The 23421-nt window shown below is 46.0% G+C and overlaps 1 protein-coding gene across 1 annotated transcript in view; it reads right to left on the reverse strand.

Annotated features, from left to right (window-relative positions):
* eys (EGF-like photoreceptor maintenance factor) overlaps window positions 1-23421 on the reverse strand; it is a 199570-nt gene that overhangs the window by 48227 nt on the left and 127922 nt on the right. The window contains exons 6-8 of the mRNA XM_078213594.1: window positions 15953-16097; window positions 10814-10988; window positions 6550-6722 (exon numbers count right to left, since the gene is read on the reverse strand). Coding sequence (XP_078069720.1) covers window positions 6550-6722; window positions 10814-10988; window positions 15953-16097 — 493 coding nt within the window. The remainder of the gene's footprint in view (window positions 1-6549; window positions 6723-10813; window positions 10989-15952; window positions 16098-23421) is intronic.

The raw sequence follows: 23421 nt of genomic DNA on the forward strand, positions 1-23421 counted from the left end.
TTTCCCAGCACCAGATCCAATATAGCCTCACCTCTAGTTGGCCTGTCTACATACTGAGTCAAAAAACCTTCCTGCACGCTTTGAACAAAAACTGACCCCTCTAACGAGCTAGAGCTATAACAATTCCAGTCAATATTAGTCAAGTTAAAATCCCCCATAACAATTGCCCTATTACTTTCACTCCTAAGCAGGATTGACTCCGCAATCCTTTCCTCAACCTCTCTAGAACTTTTAGGAGGTCTATAAAAGACTCCCAACAGGGTGACCTCTCCTCTCCTATTTCTAATCTCCGCCCATACTACCTCAACAGATAAGTCCTCATCAAACCTCCTCTCTGACACTGTGATACAATCTCTGACCAATAATGCTACCCCTCCCCCTCTTCTACCTCCTTCCCTACTTCGACTAAAACATTTGAACCCCGGGACCTGCAGCATCCATTCCTGCCCCTGCTCTATCCATGTCTCTGAAATAGCCACAACATCGAAGTCCCAGGTACTGATCCACGCTGCAAGTTCACCCACTTTATTGCGAATACTCCTGGCATTGAAGTATACACATTTCAAACCCTGCTCCACCCCACCTCTGCAATGCCGTGCATTGCAGTCCCCATCCATGCATCCCTCACTTTCAGCCCCACTACTCAGGATCCCTCCCCCCCCCCGAATCAGTTTAAACCTCCCTGCATGGCCTTAGCAAATTTACCCCCCAGGATATTGGTCCCCTTCTGATTAAGGTGTAGACCATCCTTCTCATAGAGGTCACACCTTCCCCAGTACGAGCCCCAATTGCTTAAGTACCTGAACCCCTCCCTCCTGCACCATCCCCTCAGCCATGAATTCAAACCTTCCCTCTCCCTATTCCTCTCTAAACTATCCCGTGGTACAGGCAAGAGTCCAGAGATAACCACTCTGTCAGTCTTGGCCTTTAGTTTCCACCCCAACTCCATAAATCCCTGCCTAATATCCCCTTCCCCTATCCTCCCTATGTCGTGTGTCCCCACATGTACAATAACTTGTGGTTTATCTCCCTCCCCCCTAAGAGTCCTGAATACCCTGTCAGACACATCCCGGACCCCAGCCCCTGGTAGGCAACACACCAACCCTGAGTCCCTACCTTTAGTTCCGACCCTCCTATCTGTCCCCTTAATTGTGGAGTCCCCAATCACAAGGCCCAGTCTTTTACAGCCCCTAACCACCTGAGCTTTCTCACTCGGCTCACCCCCAGAGATCTGCTCTCTATGCTCAGTTGATTCCTCCTAAACTGTTAGCGTTTATTAACAGGGGGTTTGCGTTTAAGAGCCCTGGGGTTATGCTGCAACTGTACAGGACCTTGGTGAGACCACATTTGGAATATTGTGTGCAGTTCTGGTCACCTCACTACAAGAAGGATGTGGAAGCATTGGAGAGAGTGCAGAGGAGATTTACCGGGATGCTGCCTGGTTTGGAGGGTAAGGTCTTATGAGGAAAGGTTGAGGGAGCTAGGGCTTTTCTCTTTCGAGCAGAGGAGGATGAGAGGCGACTTAATAGAGGTTTATAAGATGATGAGAGTGGACATTCAGAGATTATTTCCTCGGGTGAATGTAGCTGTTACTAGGGGGCATAACTATAAGGTTCATGGTGGGAGATATAGGAGGGATGTCCGAGGTAGGTTCTTTGCTCAGAGAGTGGTTGGGGTGTGGAATGGACTGCCTGCTGTGATAGTGGAGTCGGACACTTTCGGAACTTTCAAGCGGTTATTGGATAAGCACATGGAACATACCAGATTGATAGGGAGTGGGATAGCTTGATCTTGGTTTCGGACAAAGCTCGGCACAAAATCGAGGGCCGAAGGGCCTGTATTGTGCTGTACTGTTCTATGTTCTTAAACTGCTCAAAATAATCACAAAATATGAGCGTAATTTACAAAAGAATGGTGCCAGAGAAGGAGACATTAATGTACTCGGTTAATATGACATTTCAACCTATTCACTTGCAGATTCTTAAGTCAAAAGGTGCAATGGGTTCAGTAATGCAACGAGACCAGTGGTGAGCAACCTGTGACTCAGAGCCACTTGCGGCCTATCAGGGTTCTGAGTGTGGCCCATGAGACATTTTGTTGATCGGTGCCCAGGAAAACTGCAGAGTTGCCACATTCCACTGATTTCCATCCATGCAGTTTTTTTTCTCACCAGTATGACTGAAGTGATACACACATAAAGCAAGAACATGTGAAGTGAGGTGCGTGCTGATTGCATACAACATTGACTGTGAGAGCTGTGCGTCCCTCTGTGTCCAAAGCATAAATGTCCGTAACTTTAGAAGTTATTAAATGCCTGGATAAGACAGCAGCTGACAGGGTAATTAAGAATCAACTTTCCTTGGGATAGGATAAACATGAACTTCAATAGCAGGGCAGGTGGACAGGGAGTGAGAGAGACTTAGAGATAGCAATGGAACAGAGTACACTCTGGTAGATGGATAGCATCAGGATTAGAAATCTGAGATAAAAACCGCAAACGGTGGAAATACTCAGCAGATCGAGCAGCACCTGTGGACAGAGAAACAGAGTCCGTATGTCTCTTCTTCAGAGCTAAAGATAGGGATAAATTGAAGGAGTTTATACTGTTTAAGAGGGGTGGAGTGGGGGAGCAAAATAGGTCAGTGGTTGGTGAGAGCTGGAGAGATTGGACAAAGATGTGTAGGGCACAAGACAAAGGGAGGATAAATGATAGTGTCAGAGACTAAAGAAGGTACTGCTGGTGGGTTAAAGGCAAGATAGCAGAATGTGTTAATAGCAGCATAGCAGGGTGGCACGGTAGCACAGTGGTTAGCACTGCTGCTTCACAGCTCCAGGGACCTGGGTTCGATTCCCAGCTTGGGTCACTGTCTGTGTGGAGTTTGCACATTCTCCTCGTGTCTGCGTGGGTTTCCTCCGGGTGCTCCGGTTTCCTCCCACAGTCCAAAGATGTGCAGGTTAGGTTGATTGGCCATGCTAAAATTGCCCCTTAATGTCCTAAGATGCATAGGTTAGAGGGATTAGTGGGTAAATATGTAGGGGTATTGGGTAAGGCCTGGGTAGGATTGTGGTCGGAGCAGACTCGATGGGCCGAATGGCCTCTTTCTGCACTGTAGGGTTTCTATGATTCTATGAAGTCAGCACTTTGTCAAAGTAAAACTTAAGAACAAATGACAGATGGCCCTGTTGGATGTGAGAGGGGAGTGCTGAGACAAAGAAAATGGATTTAAAAAGTGTCAGGATGGAGGAGAGACTGCATGGTCTGAAGTTGTTAAACACAATGATAAGTCTGAAAGGCTGTTAAGTTCCCAATTGGAAGTTGAGATGCTATTCCTCCAGTTTGTGCTGGGCTTTGCTGGAACATTGCAGCAGTACAAGGATGGACATGTAGGCATGAGAGCAGAATGGTGAGTTGAACTGGCAAACAACAGGAAGGTTGGAGTCATGCTTGTGGATTGAACAAAGTTGTTATGCAAAGTGGACACCCAGTGTGCATTTAGTCTCTCCAATGTACAGAAGACTGCACTGGGAGCAGCAGATATAATCCGAGCCAGGATGGTGCATGGCTTGGAGGAGAACATGGAGGTGCTGGGGTTTCCATGAGCCTGCTGACCTTGTCCTTTGAGATATAGAGCTTGCAGGAAGTGTTGGCAAAGGGCTCAATGTGGTCAAAATTACTTCCTATAAGTGGGAGCAAAACCAATGAAAATTTGAATTTGTTTATCCATAGTCCATAAAATAAATCATAAAATATGTAAATCAAAGCTTACTTAAAAATGGACTCTGCTGGACTAAAAGCAAGGCTGCCATACGTCACATGATTTGGAAGTTTGCTATAGTTCTGGAAACTTCTAACAATAATTACAGGACAAAGCTCAACTCTCATCCTTTTGGAATCTCACACGTTGAGGGTGGCATGGTGGCACAGTGGTTAGCATTGCTGCCTCACAGCGCCAGGGACCCAGGTTCAATTCCAGCCAGGTCACTGTCTGTGTGGAGTTAGCACATTCTCCTCTTGTCTGTGTGGGTTTCCTCCGGGTGCTCCAGTTTCCTCCCACTGTTCAAAGATGTGCAGTTTAGGTTGATTGGCCATGCTAAATTGACCCTAGTGTCAGGGGGATTAGCAGGGTAAATGTGTGGGGTTGAGGGGATAAGGCCCGGTTGGGATTGTGGTCGGTGCAGATCCAAAGGGCCAAATGGCCTCCTTCTGCACTGGAGTTTAAGGGAGATGCGCAGGTGAAGTTTTTCATGCAGTGGGTGCCTGGAACACGCTGCCAGAGGAGGTGGTGGAAGCAGGCAAGTTAGCAACTTTTAAGAAGCATCTGGATGGGTACATGAATAGAGCGATACGGACTGAGTATGGGCAGAAGGTTTTTTTTTAGTTAGGACATCATGATCGGCATAGGCTTTGAGGGCCAAAGGACCCGTTTCTGTGCTGTACTTTTCTTTGTTCTTTGTTGGTGATGACACAGAAAGATGAGGTTATACATAAATACTTGGTCCACTCTATAGACAATGGCAGAAATCTTCTCGAGAACCAGGCTTTGAGGAGGTTTAAGCTTTTCTGTCAGCCTGAACCCTGCTTTGGATGGATTCTATCATTGTGTGGACCTACAACAATCCATGAAACACGGGAGCAGCAAATGGTTTGCCTCTCCAGCCTGGACTTATAACAAAGAGAGAGTCATTAAAACTCATTATACCAGCTGAAACGTTAATAGCCATCACCTAAGGTGAACAATGGATTTTGACCAGAGACACAAAACCTAATTGTTAACCTCAAACTGACTCATCAGTGGGACTCAACACTACATGACCTAAGCTTGCCTGGTCTTTGCTTTAATGTTATATTTCTGAACTCCCAGGGCAGTCCGCTGTTAACACCCAGTCTTTTGACACCAAAGCAGGACTCCAGGCTGATAGAAAAGCCTACCCCAAGCCTAAACCTCCTCGAAGCCTGGTTCTCGAGAAGATTTCTGCCATTGCCTATAGAGTGGACCTAGTATTTATGTATCAACCTCATCTTTCTGTGTCATCACCAACAAAGAACAAAGAAAAGTACAGCACAGGAACAGGCCCTTCGGCCCTCAAAGTCTGTGCTGATCATGATGCCCGAACTAAAAAGAAACCTTCTGCCCATACTCAGTTCGTATCGCTCTATTCATGTATCCATTCAGATGTTTCTTAAATGTTGCTGACGTGCCTGCTTCCAGCACTTCCTCTGACAGCATGTTCCAGGCACACTCTGCATGAAAAACTTCCCCCGCACATCTCCCTTAAACTTTACCCCTTTCACCTTGAACCTGTGCGCCCTTGTAATTGACATTTCCAACGAGGAAAGTTATTTCTATTTGTAAAACTTTTTAATTTCCTATCTCTTGGTATGGAGTTGCAATAACCACTCCCTGGGTTTGATTGTATGAATAAACAATAACTTCTGATTAAAATTAGCTGAGCTAACTTCACAAACAGATGTTGGAATAACACGACAGGCTTTTTCAAAAATATCAAACAGCTCTGCATATGGACAGACAGTGAGACAAATAGAGGAGTTCAGTTTGCCTTTCTCTCATGTCTTTGCAGAAATTGGCCTCTCAAGTCCGAGATCAAATCCATTACAAGCAAACCAAAATGTGTCTCTCTCCCCTGTCTGCAACACATTAAGTAATTTAGTTATATCCAGTTACACTCAATGTGCCTGAATTTTCATGGGATTCTCTTAACTTCCTCTTACTAACCTGCAAAACTGACAGAAACATTTTACATGCCTTTCTATGTCACAAATGTCACTTCTCTTGGGGTTCCACTCATCTCCTGCTGACGAAACACAGCAGTAAATCATCTGAACAATTGTACCTCCTGAATGTTGATGTCTGATTACTCGTGCAATTGACAGAAATAATGCATCATCTGTCATATACATTTTCTTAACAGCCAATGAAGCACTTCTAAAGGGTTAGTTAGTTTTGAAAATGGGTTAGCCAATGTTTGTGCATAAAGCTCCCACAAACAGCAATGTGATCATAACTGAATTATTTTTACTTTTGCTTTTGTGATGTTAAGTGAGGAACACATATTGGCGAGGACATTGGGGATAACTGCTCTGCTCTTCGAAGTACTGCCACAGGGACTTTTACCTCCATCAAGAGGCTTAAACTTCTGGTATCTCCGGCAGTGCAGCGCTTCGCAAGTACCACATTGTAGCGTGAGCCGAGATTCTGTACTTGGACCCCTGGAGTGGGATTTCAACCCACAACCTCTGACTTGGAGGTGAGAGTATTACTCACTGAGCTAAGTGCTCATTTCATGAAAATTAAAAACATAAAGCTATGCTTCACCACTTCCAGCGGCTGTTTATCATTTAACAGTTTCCACATTACCATGCATATCGCATGTCATGTCATATCTCGCTGCCAGATTAGTTACTGGACTAAGGCATGCATATACTGATAATGTTAATGCAATAGATTGCTGAACTGAATGTGCAATGCCCAGTAACAATGAAATATAAGCAATAAGAACGACAAATGTTACATGTGCTGGTGGAGATACCTTTCTTGCAGTGGATCCCAGTGGTTCCCAAAGGGCAATGGCAGGTGTAACCTTCAGGCAGTGGGATGCAGGGAGCTCCCGGGGCACACTGATGTGGAGGTTTGTGCTCAGGATCGCAAACTGTGACAGTCTCCATGCAGAAGGCTCCCTTCCAACTAGGAGCACACCGACAACTACATTTAAGAGAGAAAAAAAAGAGGGTTTCCCAATTAACTAGAGTCAATGTTTGGTAGGCATCAGCATCACCTTTCTACAGCCCAACAACAATAAGGTTTGCTGTACTTGGGTTGTGGTAAATCACATTGTCAATCATGGCTCTTGTCTTCGAGTCAGGAACTTGATATTCAAGCCCCAAGTGAGAGGCTTGAATATAAAATTCAGGCTGACACTGCAAGGTAGTACTAGGAGAGCACTGCACTGTAGCTTCTTCCAAGTAACCAAACAGAGATTCTCTCTGTCTTCTCAAGTGGACAGAAAGGATCCCAGGCACTATTTCAAAGAAGAACAACATGGTGCCATGGTATGTCTTGTTTTTGTGTAGGATGAGAGTAGGCCTCAGAGGAGTTGATCTTTCTACCCTCAGAGAGGGGAGTACATTAGAGAATGAAAAACTCCCATTAATTCTCTAATCTGTATCCCTGCTCAGTGAGACTCGATCTTGAGAAATTGAATCTTTCCCTACCCTCTCAAAAGAAAAAAAAAATCAGCTCAATGCTTCAACAGTAATTTGTCTTTATATAAAGTTACAAGTGCAAGACTTGGCAATACAGTTGTTTTAAAGTTTTTCATTTCACTAAAGGTGAAACAAAATGCTCAAGAAAGGGGTGGGGGGGTTGGCGGCAGTGGCAATGGTAGCTGTTCTGAGCTTTTGCTGAGAAACATTAAGGTAGACAAGTCCCCAGGGCCTGATGGGATATACCCCAGAATTCTGAGAGAGGCAAGGGAGGAAATTGCTGGGGCTTTGAGAGAAATCTTTGTATTCTTGCAGGCTATAGGGAAGGTCCCAGAGGATTGGAGAATAGCCAATGTTGTTCCTTTGTTCAAGAAGCGTAACAAGAATAATCCAGGTAATTACAGGCCAGTGAGCCTTATGTCAGTGGTAGGGAAATTATTGGAGAGGGTTCTTTGAGACAGGATTTACTCCCACTTGGAAATAAGTGGACGTATTAGCAAGAGGCAACATGGTTTTGTGAAGGGGAGGTCGTGTCTCACTAACTTAATCGAATTTTTAGAAGAAGTGGCGAAGATGATTGATGAGGGTAGGGCAGTGGATATTGTCTACATGGACTTCAGTAAGGCTTTTGACAAGGTCTCTCATGGCAGACTGGTGCAGAAGGTGAAGTTGCATGGGATCAGAGGTGAACTGACAAGGTGGATACAGAACTGGCTTGGTCATAGAACAGTAAGAAGTCTCACAACACCAGGTTAAAGTCCAACAGGTTTATTTGGTAGCAAATACCATAAGCTTTCGGAGCACAACTCCTTCGTCAGATGGAGTGGATATCTGTTCTCAAACAGTGCAAACAGACACAGAAATCAAATTACAGAATACTGATTAGAATGCAAATCTCTACAGCCAGCCAGGTCTTAAATGTACAGACAATGTGAGTGGAGGGAGCATTCAACACAGGTTAAAGAGATGTGTATTGTCTCCAGACAGAACAGCTAGTGAAATTCTGCAAGTCCAGGAGGCAAGCTGTGGGGGTTACTGATAATGTGACATAAATCCAACATCCCGGTTTAGGCTGTCCTCATGTGTGCGGAACTTGGCTATCAGTTTCTGCTCAGCGACTCTGCGCTGTCGTGTGTCGTGAAGGCCGCCTTGGAGAACGCTTACCTGAAGATCCAAGGCTGAATGCCCGTGACTGCTGAAGTGCTCCCCCACAGGAAGAGAACAGTCTTGCCTGGGGGCTTTAGTTCAGTCGGGCAGCATGATCAGTGCAGGCTTGGAGGGCCAAAGGGCCTGTTCCTGTCCTGTAATTTTCTTTGTTCTTTGAGAGACAGCTCCATGTGATTTGGCTATCAGGCAAAGAAATCCAAATTGATTTAATTAGGTGGAGTGAGATGATATTTGAAGAAAATTGGAAGATTAATGAGATATGGCAGGGAGAAGTGAGCCCGCTGGAAAGCTGGGAGTATCTTAGAATCATAGGATCATCACAGTGCAGAAGGAGGCCATTTGGCCCATTGAACCTGCACTGACAACAAATCCAGTAAGAAGTCTCACAACACCAGGTTAAAGTCCAACAGATTTATTTGGTAGCAAAAGCCACTAGCTTTCAGAGCGCTGCCCCTTCGTCAGGTAAGTGGGAGTTCTGTTCACAAACAGGGCATATAAAGACACAAACTCAAATCCATCCAGGGCCTATCCACATAACCCCTGCTAATCTCCCTGACTAAGGAGCAATTTAGCATGGCCAATCAACCGAACCTGCACATCTTTGGCGTCTGGGAGGAAACCGGAGCACCCAGAGGAAACCCATGCAGACACAGGGAGAATGTTCAAACTCTACACAGTTCCCCGAAGCCAGGAATGAACCTGGGTCCCTGGCTAACCACTGTGCCGCGGCCGTCCATAGGTTCCTTAGACTTGTTCTATTATCTTTTTAAAATATAAGAATAACATAGGTGGGTTTGCCAGTACCCAGGCATTATTTTTTTCTAATGATTTTTAAAATATGTATATAATAGCACTTCTGCAATCTCCTTCCTAACTTCTTTTAATATGCACAAATGCAATCCTACGTTTCTGTCCTCTCGAAGTTTGATCAATTTATGTATTATCATTCCGCTTTCTATCTTAAATGCCTTTATATATATTTGGAGTGCCTGTTCTAAGGTCACGTCCACCTTGTTAGTTCCTCTGGTAAATACTGTACCAAAGTAACAAATCAATATCCTGCCATTTTGCTTGTCTGTTGCTCAGTGACACAATCTCAATCCTGCTTTTAGTTTTCTCCTGGTGTTTCATGGAATATATTTCTTATGTCAGGTATATTTAACATTGTTTTAAATACTTTCCACTGCTGTTTCCCATTCTTTTTTTTCAATTTAACTTCCTTAGTTCCATTCTTATATCCTAAAGTTCATATTCTATTACTTTAGTCTTTGGCTTATTTCTGCCTTTCTCAAAACTTTATTTTTGAAAACTTTTTATGTTATGAACATTGTTGCCTAGATGCTCCCTTCTGAAAATACTTCTCTTATCTCCTTTACTTCTATTCCCATTACTAGATCCAGCAGTGTTTCCTCTCTTGTGTGTCCAACATACTGGGCAAGAAGGGAATTCTGAACACACGAAAAATTCCATGCCCTTTATCCCCCTTTCCCTACTTCTTCCCAGTTTTTTTGTGGAGGTGGGGTATAGATTTGTAAGTGAAATCTCCCAAGATCACAATTCTGTCTTTTAATGATTTAACAGTAACATATGCAATGTCTCACTTAAATAGTGAAAGTAGAGTTTCTGCAGTGGGCACAAACCTGAAACTCTACCTAAAATGTGTTTGAATTGCATTGGTTGGGTTACAGCAAAAAGAATTTCCACTGAGATTTATTTGCATAACCACAAAGTAAAATTGATGATCAACACAATCAAGAATGAAATCCTTTCTCTCTCTTTGATTTCCACTAAAATGTATTATTTGCTCTATTTAAGAGGAGTAATCCTCTTAAATAGTTTCTGCTGAACTTGGTTCAATCACAAACATAAACATTTTTGATAAATGTGCCCACCTGTGAACAATTTGACTTAAAATCACTAAAAATGACTTTAAAGAAACTACACTGAAGCATTTAACGATTTTGCTGGTGTACATGAGTTTTAAAACATGCTGGTTGTTGCTTGTGCACCTAAGAGAACAAATGCAATTTGAAGAGTTTTCCTGAACTAACATAAGTGGTGAGATTTCACAATTCTGACCTCAGCCTTTGCCCAGTTTTGTGTCTGATTTGGACAAACTGAATCTTGCATCAGCACAAAAGACAGTTTCAAAAATAAAGACACGAACATCAATAGCATTTGAGAGTAACTCACATTTAAAACTCTCTTCCATTTAACTGGCCGATTGTGCTGGAACCTTGGAAATGAACTGACATAAATAATCAACAGCTCTACCCCAACCATTACCCAAAAGGAAAAATACAGTAATAAAGGGAAAATAAGCAACTGGTCCGAACTTTCTTTTTCCGATTGGATAGCAAGATAAATTGCTTTTACAAGTCCAGTTCATACTTCAAACAGTGATTGTTTCAAATTAATACTTACTAGACTGTGGAAGCTTTTTCCACACATGTGCCTCCATTCCTGCAATTCATCTTGCTGCATGGTGCATCTCCACACTGGCCGACACTCCGGCCTGCATTAGGATGGCCCTCTGGAATTCCCGGTGCTCTGAACACTCTATCTTTGCCTGCTCGAACTTTCAATTCATAAATACAACCTGCATTGAAGAGTGCAAAATAAATGAATCTAGCCTTGATATAAAAATAAGGATTCGGATGCATTTTGTATGAGTTTGCGTGGGTTTCCTTGGGGTGCTCCGGGTTCCTCCCACAGTACAAAGATTTGATTTGATTTATTATTGTCATATGTATTGAGATACAGTGAAAAGTATTGTTTCTTGTGCTATACAGACAAAACATGCCATTCATAGAGTACATAGGGGAGAGGGAAAGGAGAGGGTGCAGAATGTAGTGTTACAGTCATAGCTAGGATGTAGCGAAAGATCAGCTTAATAGAAGGTAGGTCGATTCAAAAGTCTGATGGCAGCAAGTAAGAAGCTGTTCTTGAGTTGGTTGGTACATGACCTCAGACGTTTGTACCTTTTTCTGCAACGGAAGAAGGCGAAAGAAAGTATGTGATGAGTCTTAGGGGGGCATGCCAAATTTCCTTAGCCTCCTGAGAAAGTAGAGGCATTGGTGGGCTTTCATAACAATCGCATCAGCATGGAGGGACCAGGACAGGTTGTTGGTGATCTGGACACCTAGAAACCTGAAGCTCTCGACCATACCCACTTGATCACCGTTGATATAAACAAGGGCATGTCCTCCACTACACTTCCTTAAGTCGATGACTCTTTCCTTTGTTTTACTGACATTGAGGAAGAGATTTTTGTCATTGCACCATTTCACCAGATTCACTATCTCTTTCCTGTACTCTGTCTCGCATTGTTTGAAATCTGACCCACGACAACGAACTTGGAGTTGGAGTAGAATTTGGCCAGTCATAAGTGTTTAAGGAGTATACTAAGGAGCTAAGGACACAGCCTTGCGGGGCACCGGTGTTGAGGATAATCAGGGAGGAGGTGTCGTTGCCTAGCCTTACTGATTGCAGTCTGTGGGTTAGGAAGTCTAGGATCCAGATGTGCAGGTAGGGAATTTTAATTTCCCAGATGCTTTTCTGCAAACACTGGGAATTGAACCGGGAACTTGTGAGTTTGTATGGCTCAGTAGTTCAGGGATTGATACTGTTAAACGCTAAGTTCTTTGGACAGCTACAAAACACGATTCCATGACTGCCACAATTGTAGTTGATGCAAACGCATGGCAGTAAAGACATTGACAAGGTGTCTGTTAAAATAAAATAAAAATCTACACTTACATTCTCTAAGTAATGTCTAAGTAAATATTTTCTGTACCCTCTCCAAAGCCTCCACATCTTGCTGGTAGTGTGGCAACCAGAATTGAACACTATATTCCAAGTGCGGCCTAACTAAGGTTCTATAAAGCTGCAACATGACTTGCCAATTTTTAAACTCAATGCCCTGGCCGATGAAGGCAAGCATGCCGTATGCCTTCTTGACTACCTTCTCCATCTGCGTTGCCACTTTCAGCGACCTGTGTACCTGTACATCCAGATCCCTCTGCCTATCAATACTCTTAAGGGTTCTGCCATTTACTGCATCTTTCCTATCTGCATTAGACATTCCAAAATGCATTACATCACATTTGTCCGGATTAAACTCCATCTGCCATCTCTTCACCCAAGCCTCCAACCGATCTATGTCCTCCTGTATCCTCTGATGGTCCTCATCGCTATCTGCAAATCCACCAACCTTTGTGTCGGCCGCAAACGTATTAATCAAACCAGTTATATTTTCCTCCAAATCATTTATATATATTACAAACAGCAAAGCTCCCAGCACTGATCCCTGAGGAACGCCACATGTCACAGCCCTCCATTCAGAATCGCACCCTTCCACTGCTACTCTCTATCTTCTATGATCTGTCCTGCTCCCTAACATCTGGACATCCTGCCCACTCTAGCTCCGTCTACAGCCCATTCCTGGGGCAATGCACAGAATGATAACCATTTGAGCACTATTTAGAATCATAGAATCCCTACAGTGCAGAAGGAGGCCATTCGAGCCATTAAGTCTGCACCGACCACAATCTCACTCAGGCCCTATTCCCTTAACCCCACATATTTACCTTGTTAATCCCCCTGACACTTGGGTCAATTTAGCATGGTCAATCAATCTAAACCACACATCTTTGGACTGTGGGAGGAAACCGGAGCACCCGGAGGAAACCCACGCAGACACGGGGAAAATGTGCAAACTCCACACAGAGCCAAGGCCAGAATTGAACCCAGGTCCCTGGCGCTGTGAGACAGCAGTGCTAACCACTGTGCCGCCCATATTCAGTGACATAATCTCATTTCAACCATTCAGTTTACGTGAAGAATTGAGTGTTTCAGCGAAAACACATTCAGTTTCGTTAAAAACCTGGCTGAGCAGCTTCCTCATTGCTTATGGTTCTCTCTGAAATGTTGAGGGACTGGAGTTACATGGTGAGGTGGAAAATTCTGAGATTGTTCTCCTTGGGGCACAGGGAGGGAGATTTAACAGATTCATTCAAAATTATGAAAGATTGTGAAGAAATTAATAGGATGGAAAAGTTTCCTTTGGCGACACAAAGATTGGCTGAGTAGTGGATAGTGTAAAGGATAGCTATAATCTACAAAATAATATCGATGGGTTGGTGGAGTGGGCGGTAAAGTGACAGATGGGTTTTAACATAGAGAAGGATGAGGTAATGCATTTAGGGAGGTCAAACAGTTATAGGGAACACCATAAATGGGTAATAGATGAGCAGATGAAGTGAGAATCTTGGCATACAAATACACAGACAGGTCCCGAAAGGCAGTAGTTCAGGTAGATAAGGTTGTAAAGAAGTCATATGAAATGCTCTCCTTCATTGGCAGAGGTATAAACTTTAAACGTAAGGATATAATGTTGGAATTGTATAAAACACTTCTGAGGCCACAACCGGAGTATAGTGCGGAGTTGTGATCATCAAATTGCAGGGAGGATGTAATTTCTCTTGAGAAAATGCAAAGGAGGTTTATAAAAATGTTATGATGTGGAGATGCCGGCATTGGACTGTGGTAAACACAGTAAGGAGTCTAACAACACCAGGTTAAAGTCCAACAGTTTATTTGGTAGCAAACACCACTAGCTTTCGGAGTGCTGCTCCTTTGTCAGGTGAGTGGGAGATCTGCTCATAAACAGCAAACAGGGCATATAAAGACACAAACTCAATTTACAGAATAATGAATAATGATTGGAATGCGAGTCTTTACAGCTAATCAAGTCTTAAAGGTACAGACAATGTGAGTGGAGAGAGCATTAGCACAGGTTAAAGAGATGTGTATTGTCTCCAGACAGGACAGCCAGTGAGACTTTGCAAGTCCAGGCAACTTGTGGGAGTTACAGATAGCGTGACATGAACCCAAGATCCCGGTTGAGGCCGTCCTCATGTGTGCGGAACCTGGCTATCAGTTTCTGCTCAGCGACTCTGCGCTGTTGTGTGTTGTGAAGGCCGTCTTGGAGAATGCTTAGCCGAATATCAGAGGCCGAATGCCCGTGACCGCTGAAGTGCTCCCCAACAGGAAGAGCAACAGTCTTGCCTGGTGATTGTCGAGCGGTGTTCATTCATCCGTGGTTGTAGCGTCTGCATGGTTTCCCCAATGTACCATGCCTCCGGACATCCTTTCCTGCAGCGTATCAGGTAGACAATGTTGGCCGAGTTGCAAGAGTATGTACCGTGTACCTGGTGGATGGTGTTCTCACGTGAGATTATGACATCCATGTCGATGATCCGGCACTGTTGCTCTTCCTGTTGGGGTCACGGGCATTCGGCCTCTGATCTTCGGGTAAGCGTTCTCCAAGGCAGCCTTCACAACACACAACAGCGCAGAGTCGCTGAGCAGAGACTGATAGCCAGGTTCTGCACACATGAGGACGGCCTCAACCGGGATCTTGGGTTCATGTCACACTATCTGTAACTCCCACAACTTGCCTGGATTTGCAAAGTCTCACTGGCTGTCCTGTCTGGAGACAATACACATCTCTTTAACCTGTGCTAATGCTCTCTCCACTCACATTGTCTGTACCTTTAAGACTTGATTAGCTGTAAAGACTCGCATTCCAATCATTGATCATTATTCTGTAAATTGAGTTTGTGTCTTTATATGCCCTGTTTGCTGTTTATGAGCAGATCTCCCACTCACCTGACGAAGGAGCAGCACTCCGAAAGCTAGTGGTGTTTGCTACCAAATAAACCTGTTGGACCTTAACCTGGTGTTGTTAGACTCCTTACTATAAAAATGTTGCCAGGGCTAGAAAAGTGCAGCTATGAGGAGAGATTGGATAGATTGGGGTTATTTTCCTTGGAACAAAGAAGGTGAGGGGTGACTTGACGGATGTGTAGAAAATTATGAGGGGAAGAGATAGAGTGGATAAAATTGTTTCCCTTGGTTGGAGAATTCTAGAACCAGGGGATTATAGATTCAAGATAAGTGACAGTAGGTGTAGAGGGTACATGAAGATGTTTTTATGCAAAGGATGGTGGGTGCCTGGAATTTGCTGCCTGAGTGGTGGAGGAGGCAGAGACTCTAAACTCTTTTAAAAAATACCTGGATCTGCACCTTAAGTGCTGTAAGCTATAGGACCATGGACCGGACCGGGTGCAGGAAGGTGGGATTAGAAAGGGCTGGCATGGACAAGATGAGCCAAATGGCCTTCTTCTGTGCTGTAATTTTTCTGGCCTTGGGTGTTCTGTTCTTGACTGTGGAGTTTGCATGTACTCTCCATGTTTGCGTGGGTTTCCTCTGGGTGCTCTGGTTTCCTCCCACAGTCCAAAGATATGCAAGTTAGTTGGCTTTGCCTTGGTAAATATGTTGTATTGCGGGGAGAGGACAGAAGGTCTGGTTAAGATGCTCTTTCGGAGAGTCATTGCAGACTCAATGGGCCAAATGGGCTCTTTCTGCACTTTTGATTCGATGGATTCGATGGATTCAAAAAGACAACAAAATAGGCCAGGTCATCTTTACCTAATTTCTGTCCAGTTTTCACACAACGTATTTGAAAATCCAACAGACACAGAATTAAAAGAGGGTTACCTTGGAAACCATCACTGAAACGTGCTCCGTTCGGCAGGAGTTCTGGGGTGTACTCACGATAGCCTCCAACGTAAAACTGGCTGAAAACATTGAGGCCCATCAAAGTCCCAGTGGAAGTGCTAGTTTTGTTCCTTTGGTTGTCCACCTAAATGCAAAAGAAAAGTCTGGATGTAACAATCCCCTCAGGATCATTAAACCGTTCCTTTATACTGCTTAATTTTCCAACAGGCAGGAAACCCAGTGGATGCATACACGCTAATTTCTTGAATGGTCACCTTTGACCCGCCAAACAGATAAATCATCCTCTCAGATCATAGAAATCATAGAAACCCTACAGTGCAGAAGGAGGCCATTCGGCCCATCGAGTCTACACCGACCACAATCCCACCCAGGCCCTACCCCCACATATTTTACCCGCTAATCCCTCTAACCTACGCATTTCAGGACACTAAGGGGCAATTTTTAACCTGGCCAATCAACCTAACCCACACATCTTTGGACTGTGGGAGGAAACCGGAGCACCCGGAGGAAACCCACGCAGACACGAGGAGAATGTGCAAACTCCACACAGACAGTGACCCAAGCCGGGAATCGAACCCAGGTCCCTGGAGCTGTGAAGCAGCAGTGCTAACCACTGTGCTACCGTGCCGCCCCATATATGTGATATATGCAGATATGTGACACATTAGTCTGTAGACTATTTCCTCCGTAGTAAATGAAGCTGAAATACCGCTGAGGGGATTTCATCTCAAAAGCTGCTTGTTAACTTTAGCCGCTAGGGGGCTGGAATAAACACAATAAACACAGTACTAGCAAATTGACAATTGCAGTGATCTGTTTTATTTTCCTTGAGCTTCCTATTTTCAAGATACTTGCTGTAGAAATTCAATTTAATGGCAGTATTTCAGAAAGATAAAACAATTTGCATTAGCTGTCTTATACTTGAACATACGGGGGCAGCTGTGTCCTCTTCACTATAGCCTTCACTTCTCTAGGCTGCGTTCCTGTCTTCCAAATTTGACATGAGATTATTGCACTGTGCTGATCCCTTTCAAAGTGGTGCATTAGAAATCTGGCTTGCTCTTGCAATGGACTCTGAGTCCCGTGGATACAAAATTGGCTGGATGACAGAAGACAGGTTGTAGAGGGTTGTTTTACAAACTGGAGGCCTGTGACAAGCAGTGTGCCTCAGGGATCGATGCTGGGTCCATTGTTATTTGTCATTTATATGAATGATTTGAATGAGAATTTAGCAGACATGATTAGTAAGTTTGCATATGACAACAGGATTGGTGGCATAGTAGTGAAGAAGGCTATCAAGAATTGCAGCGGGATCTTGATCAAGTGGGCTGACGAATGGCAGATGGAGTTTAATTTAGATAAATGCGAGGTGATGCATTTTGGTCGATCGAACCAGGGCAGGACTTAGTCAGTTAATGGTAGGGCTTTGGGGAGAGTTATAGAACAAACAGATCTCGGGGTACAGGTTCTCCTTAAAAGTGGAGTCACAGGTGGGCAGAGTGGTGAAGAAAGCATTCAGCACGCTTGGTTTCATTGGTCAGAACATTGAATACAGGAGTTGGGGCATCTTGTTGAAGTTGTACAAGACATTGGTGAGGCCACACTTGGAATACTGTGTACAGTTTTGGTCACCCTATTATAGAAAGGATATTATTAAACTAGAAAGAGTGCAGAAAAGATTTACTAGGATGCTACCAAGACTTGATGGTTTGAGTTATAAGGAGAGGCTGGATAGACTGGGACTTTTGTCTCTGGAGCGTAGAAGGCTGAGGGGTGATCTTTTAGAGGTCTACAAAATAATGAGGGGCATAGATCAGTTGATAGTCAATATCTTTTCCGAAAGATAGGGGAGTCTAAACCTAGAGGGCATAGGTTTAAGGTGAGAGGGGAGAGATCCAAAAGGGTCCAGAGGAGCAATTTTTTCCACACAGAGGGTGGTGAGTGTCTGGAACAAGCTGCCAGAGGTAGTAGAGGCGGGTACAATTTTGTCTTTTGAAAAGCATTTAGACAGTTACATAGGTAAGATGGCTATAGAGGGATATGGGCCAAACGTGGGCAATTGGGATTAGCTTAGTGGTTAGTAGCCCTCGAGCCCAGCCTAGTGATCCTCCCACACTTCACCACATGCCTCCCAGACAGAACTGATCTTACTTTTGATTTTGGAAGAGTCCATGGTGATATTACAGGATGGAGTTTGACCTTTCCTTCTTCACAGGCCGGATACTCACGATGTGGAGGTATAGATGCTAACTGTTATTCTCCAGCCCTCCCGACTAATAGAGGATCCTGTTGTTTTTGTTGTGGTGACCACTGACACACTCCCTCCACTAGGGAGCCCATTACCTGTGAGGCACCATTCCTCACCTGGCCCTACAGGTACCTATCTCAGTGGTTCCATCCCACCCATGAACATTAGACATTAACATACTCACTCCCCACTATCTACAGATTTTCCTTATCTACAAACTGCAGATTTGACCATCACCTTTCCCTCTGCAGCCCAGTACAGAGCCTACCACACCCAGGGACATCAACTAAAGGACAGCCCCATACACCGAGCTGTGCACTTTTTTTGAAGCACACAGTCGCTGCAGTTGGGGTGCACCATGTTCCCAATGATTGCTCCTGCCGCATGTTTAAGTTTATTTCAGTTTAATTTTATTTATTAGTGTCACAAGTAGGCTTACATTAACCCTACAATGAAATTACTGTGAAAATCCTCTAGTCGCCACACTCCGGCGCCTGTTTGGGTACACTGAGGGAGAATTTAGCAATGCACCTAATCAGCACATCTTTCAGACACTGGGAGGAAATTGGGGCACCCAGAGGAAACCCACGCAGACACGGGGAGAACATGCAGACTCCGCACAGAAAGTGACCCGAGGTGGGAATCGAACCTGGGTCACTGACACCGTGAGGCAGCAGTGCTAACCACTATGTCATCGTGTCGCTCTGCTGCATGTCCACTGCTCTTTGCAATGTCTCCTATTTCTGACACTGTGAGGTCCACACAGTCCCTGGACTGCCTGTCATCTGTGACTTAGCGTGATTTGGACAGACTGAGTGTGTGGGCATATGCATGGCAGAGGCAGTATAATGGGGATAAATGTGAGGTTATCCACTTGGGTTGCAATAATAGGAAGACTGATTATTATCTGAATGGATGTAAATTGAGAGAGGTGGATACTCAGCGAGACCTTGGTGTCCTTGTGCACCAGTCTCTGAAAGTAAGTGCACAGGTGCAGCAGGCAGTAAAGATGGTATGTTGGCTTTCATAGTGAGAGGATTTGAGTATAGGAATAGAGATGTTTTACTGCAATCATATAGGGCATTGGTGAGGTCACACCTGGAGTATTGTGTACAGTTTTGGCGTCCTTACCTGAGGAAGGATGTCTTTGCTATAGAGGGAATGTCAGACTGATTCCTGGGATGGCAAGTCTGTCATATGAGGAGAGACTAAGTCAGTTAGGATTGTATTCATTGGAGTTTAGAAGAGAGAGGATCTCATGGAAACTGATAAAATTCTAACAGGGTTAGGCAGGGGAGATTCAGAAAGAATGTTCCTGATGGGGAGTCCAGAACTAGGGGTCATAGTTAGAGGATAAGGGGCAAACCTTTTCGAACTGAGCTGAGGAGAAATTTCTTCACACAAAGAGTGGTGAATGTGTGGAATTCACTACCACAGAAAATAGTTGAGGCCAAATGTTATTTGATTTCAAGAAGAAATTAGATCTAGCTCTTGGGGTTAGAGTGATCAAGGACATGGGGAAAAGAGGGGATCAGGATATTGAATTTGATGATTGACCATGATGATAATGAATGGTGGAGCAGGATCGAAGGGCCAAATGGCCTCCTCCTGTTTCTAGATTTATGTTCGTATGACTCCTTTCCATTTCACAGCAGGAACTTAAACAGGAGCCTTTAGTCCCTGTTTCCAAAGACAACAGTAACCTTCACAAAGCACTGCAGCCCTGACCTGTTTAGTGTTTGTGTGAATCATCCTTAATGTGCCTCACTAGCAGGCCCCCACCCCATAATCTACAGTATCTATAGTATTCCAATAAATACTGGAATTTATTATTCCAGTAATAAATGTGCTAGACCTCAGAGCCCTTGTTTCTGAGCTTATTGCACAGCCTTGTTGGGGTCCAGCTTCCCTCCAATCCAGCACCATGCAGGCATGAGGGTGGCCCAACACCCTCACACTCAAGCCTCCTCCTCAGCCCTCCTCCCCTTTCAGACCACCACTCAGGCCCCCTTCAGGCCACACAATTTGGCAGTGCCCCCTGGCACCCTGACACTGACACCCTGGCCTGGCACCTTGGGCCTGAGCGGGGGGGGGGGGCAAGGTTTAGATCCAGTGGCCATTTGCCCCTCTGCCATTGCCTGACTGCAGAGGAAGGATCCCTCAAGGATCCTGGGGTTGGGTGGGCTCAGGTTGGGAGGCAAGCAACTGACCTCGTCACTCTCCCCTACGATGGGGGTCCAGTGGCTGGACTGCGCCTTCTAGCCTGAGCAGACCTGAAGAGGACCCTTACAATGGTGGCTCTATAGTCAACATCTTTATTCTTGCCTGTCAGCTGTGAAAACTTTGAAGTGGCCAGGTAACTTTAGGATCTATGCCCCCACCACCACCAGCCACCAAGAGCTTCCCCCCCCCTCCCCCCTGGCATGACCACCTGTCAGGATTTTCCATTCTGCAGCAGAGATATCCCTTTCGCCTTGTCAGAAGATGCAGGTGCGAGCAGACCCCTTTGAAGTCCTTTGCTAGAGAGGAGGGGCCCGATTCTCCCATCGTGACGTGCAAATTTTTTGGCGTGTCGGGTTGGGAGATGCACACTTTGGCCATTTTGCAGGATCCCCGGAAGTGTTTATGACCGTGCGCATCTCCCAACTGGAAAAAAACGGCACTGTTGGGACCGCACTGGAAACTGGTGTACCACTGATTTGCAATACTTACCATACTTTAGCATGCCATTATCGGGATCGACACGGCAATCACTGCCCAAGTTAGCGTCTCCCAACTCTTTGACATGATGTCAGTTTGGCACGAATCAGAGTAGGTATATAAAGGTTTCAACCTGGCATGGTAGCCTTGAACTGGTGTGAGGAGCTAAGTGTTGTGGATCTGAAGCATGCGGAGTGCGGGGGTTGTTGCAGGCAGGCCCTGGAAATGCTTGGTGGGCTTCCTCCAGGCTGTCTTGAGGTGCTGGCCGATGCACGAGTGATATCTGGAGTTGGTGGGGGGAGGGGGGGCTTCTATTTTCTCAGAACTCTGTGGGGGAGGGTCCTGAAGGAGTCCTGCTCAGCCTTTCCCTTAAAGGTACTGCTGTAATTATGCGAGGGAGGGTCCCTATAGGAGTTCTGCTCAGTATTTCCCTTGAAGGCACTGCTGTAATTCTGTGGGGGAGGGTCCCTGAAGGAGTCCTCCTCAGCCTTTCCCTTGAAGACGCTGCTGTAATTCTGTGGGGGAGGGTCCCTACAGGAGCCCTGCTCAGACATCCCCTTGAAGGCATTGTCTTACTGTGGGGTGTGGTCAGGAACTGCACTGAGTGCTGGGGTTCGGGGGTGGGGGGGTTTGAGAGGAGTGCACCATGTACTGACTGAGGCCTAACCAGATGAAGCAGCTGCTGATCCAGGCTGGGGTGCCGAGGTTCAGACGTAGACTGCATGGAATCTGCTGTCACTGGGCACCCAACTGGTGATGATTTGCAGTCTGTCCCTGCCCTGTGACACTGACCAGCAACACATTCCTGTAACAGATGCTGCAGTTTGACAAATGGCAATGGCTCATGGGTGCGCATGGCTGCACACCGATCTGCATAATCTGTGGAGAGACCACCGCAGGAGCAGTCAATACCAGTCCCTCAGGAAGGTGGGCAGGGGGCTGCCGCTGAGGCCCAGGTGGTGGGTAAGCAGTCTCCCAAAAGGGTGCACAGAAAGCAGAGGGTGCCGAGGGCAAGGAGGTACAGGCCCTGGAATTGATTTGAGGCCTTCTCGGAGGTGATGTACCGTTGCTGGCTGCGGCTCACCAAGAGCACCGTGCGGCATCAATGTGGAGTGCTCACACACCTGGCACCTCAGGGGAAGGGTGGCCACCCGCTCCCTGTGGACATTAAGGTGACGGCTGCCCTGAACTTTTTTGCATCTGGATCATTTCAGGCATCCAGTGCCAACTTCAGTGGGATCTGCCAGGCCTCCGTGCACAGATGTGTGCGGCAGGTCACAGATGCCCTTAGTGACAGTACATAAACTTTGATGTGAGCCATGCACAGCAGGAGACCTGGGCTTTTGGCCTCGCCGCCATTGCTGGGATGCCAAATGTACAGGGAGCAGTAGATGGGACACACATCACCTTGTGGGCCCCACATGGAGCACCGCAGCCATTTGTCAACCGAAAAGGGTTCCACTCCCTGAACGTTCAAATTGTCTGTGACCATCTCATGTGGATCATGCAGGTCGATGCACACCATTCAGGAAGTTTCCACGTCAGCTTTGTCCTCAGACAGTCGGAGGTCCCTGGCCTCTTTAAAGACCAGCCCAGGCTGCCGGGATGACAAAGATTACCCGCTAAGGTCATGGCTGATGATGCCTATGCGGAGGCCCAAGTCCGAGGTGGAAACCTGCCACAAACAAGGCCCATGCAGCCACCCAGTCCATAGTAGAGCGGTGCATCGGCCTGCTTAAAACGCAGTTCCGCTGCTTGGACCACTCTGGGGGGGCGCCCTCCCTATGCGTGCATCACGCATAATAATAGTTTGCTGCGTCCTGCACAACATTGCCCAGCAGCTGGGAGATCAGCTAGAGCAGGAGGAGGAGGAGGCGCGGCGAGGGGGACGTCCTGCCATATGAGGAGCCAGAGGAACGGGGGTGGGCGGCGATGGCAGGTGTCCAGCAGGAAAGGGCAGCAAGGGATGCCTTAATTGCAGCCCACTTCACCTAGCTGGTGCTGTGCAGTGAGGGAGTCGCAACCTACACACATCCACCACGCCCCAGGAGCAAGTGCAGCTGCCATTTCCCCCTCCAAACCGAAGTGGACCCTCAAACCTCAAGGGCCCTCACCCTTCTCCAGCCTCTTTCCTCCTACCATCCTGTCCCCCAGAAACATCCAAACCTGTTAATGGGCCTGGGCTGACAATAATTGCGAGTCTTGGTTGAAGGCTGGAGGATGATGACGACTCGCTGTTGTGCACACTGGGATCCTACCCCTGGTGCCACTCAAGCCTAGCTGCTGCCTGTTCTTTGAATGCATGTTGCCATTCTGGCCCACGTAACAGTAAGGGTTGGGGGGCACATGTTTGTGGGGCAATTGGGGGAGGAAGCCCGGGAGAGGACTTGCACCAAGGGTCTGGTGGATGTTAGGGAAAGTGTCTCCTACATGCCCCCGATACCCATGGCCATGGAACGATGTGTCTCCTGGATGCCGGCAACACCCTCGCCCTCTGTTC

The sequence above is a fragment of the Mustelus asterias genome, chromosome 5 (genome assembly GCF_964213995.1).
Source record: "Mustelus asterias chromosome 5, sMusAst1.hap1.1, whole genome shotgun sequence".
NCBI classification, from domain to species: Eukaryota; Metazoa; Chordata; class Chondrichthyes; order Carcharhiniformes; family Triakidae; genus Mustelus; species Mustelus asterias.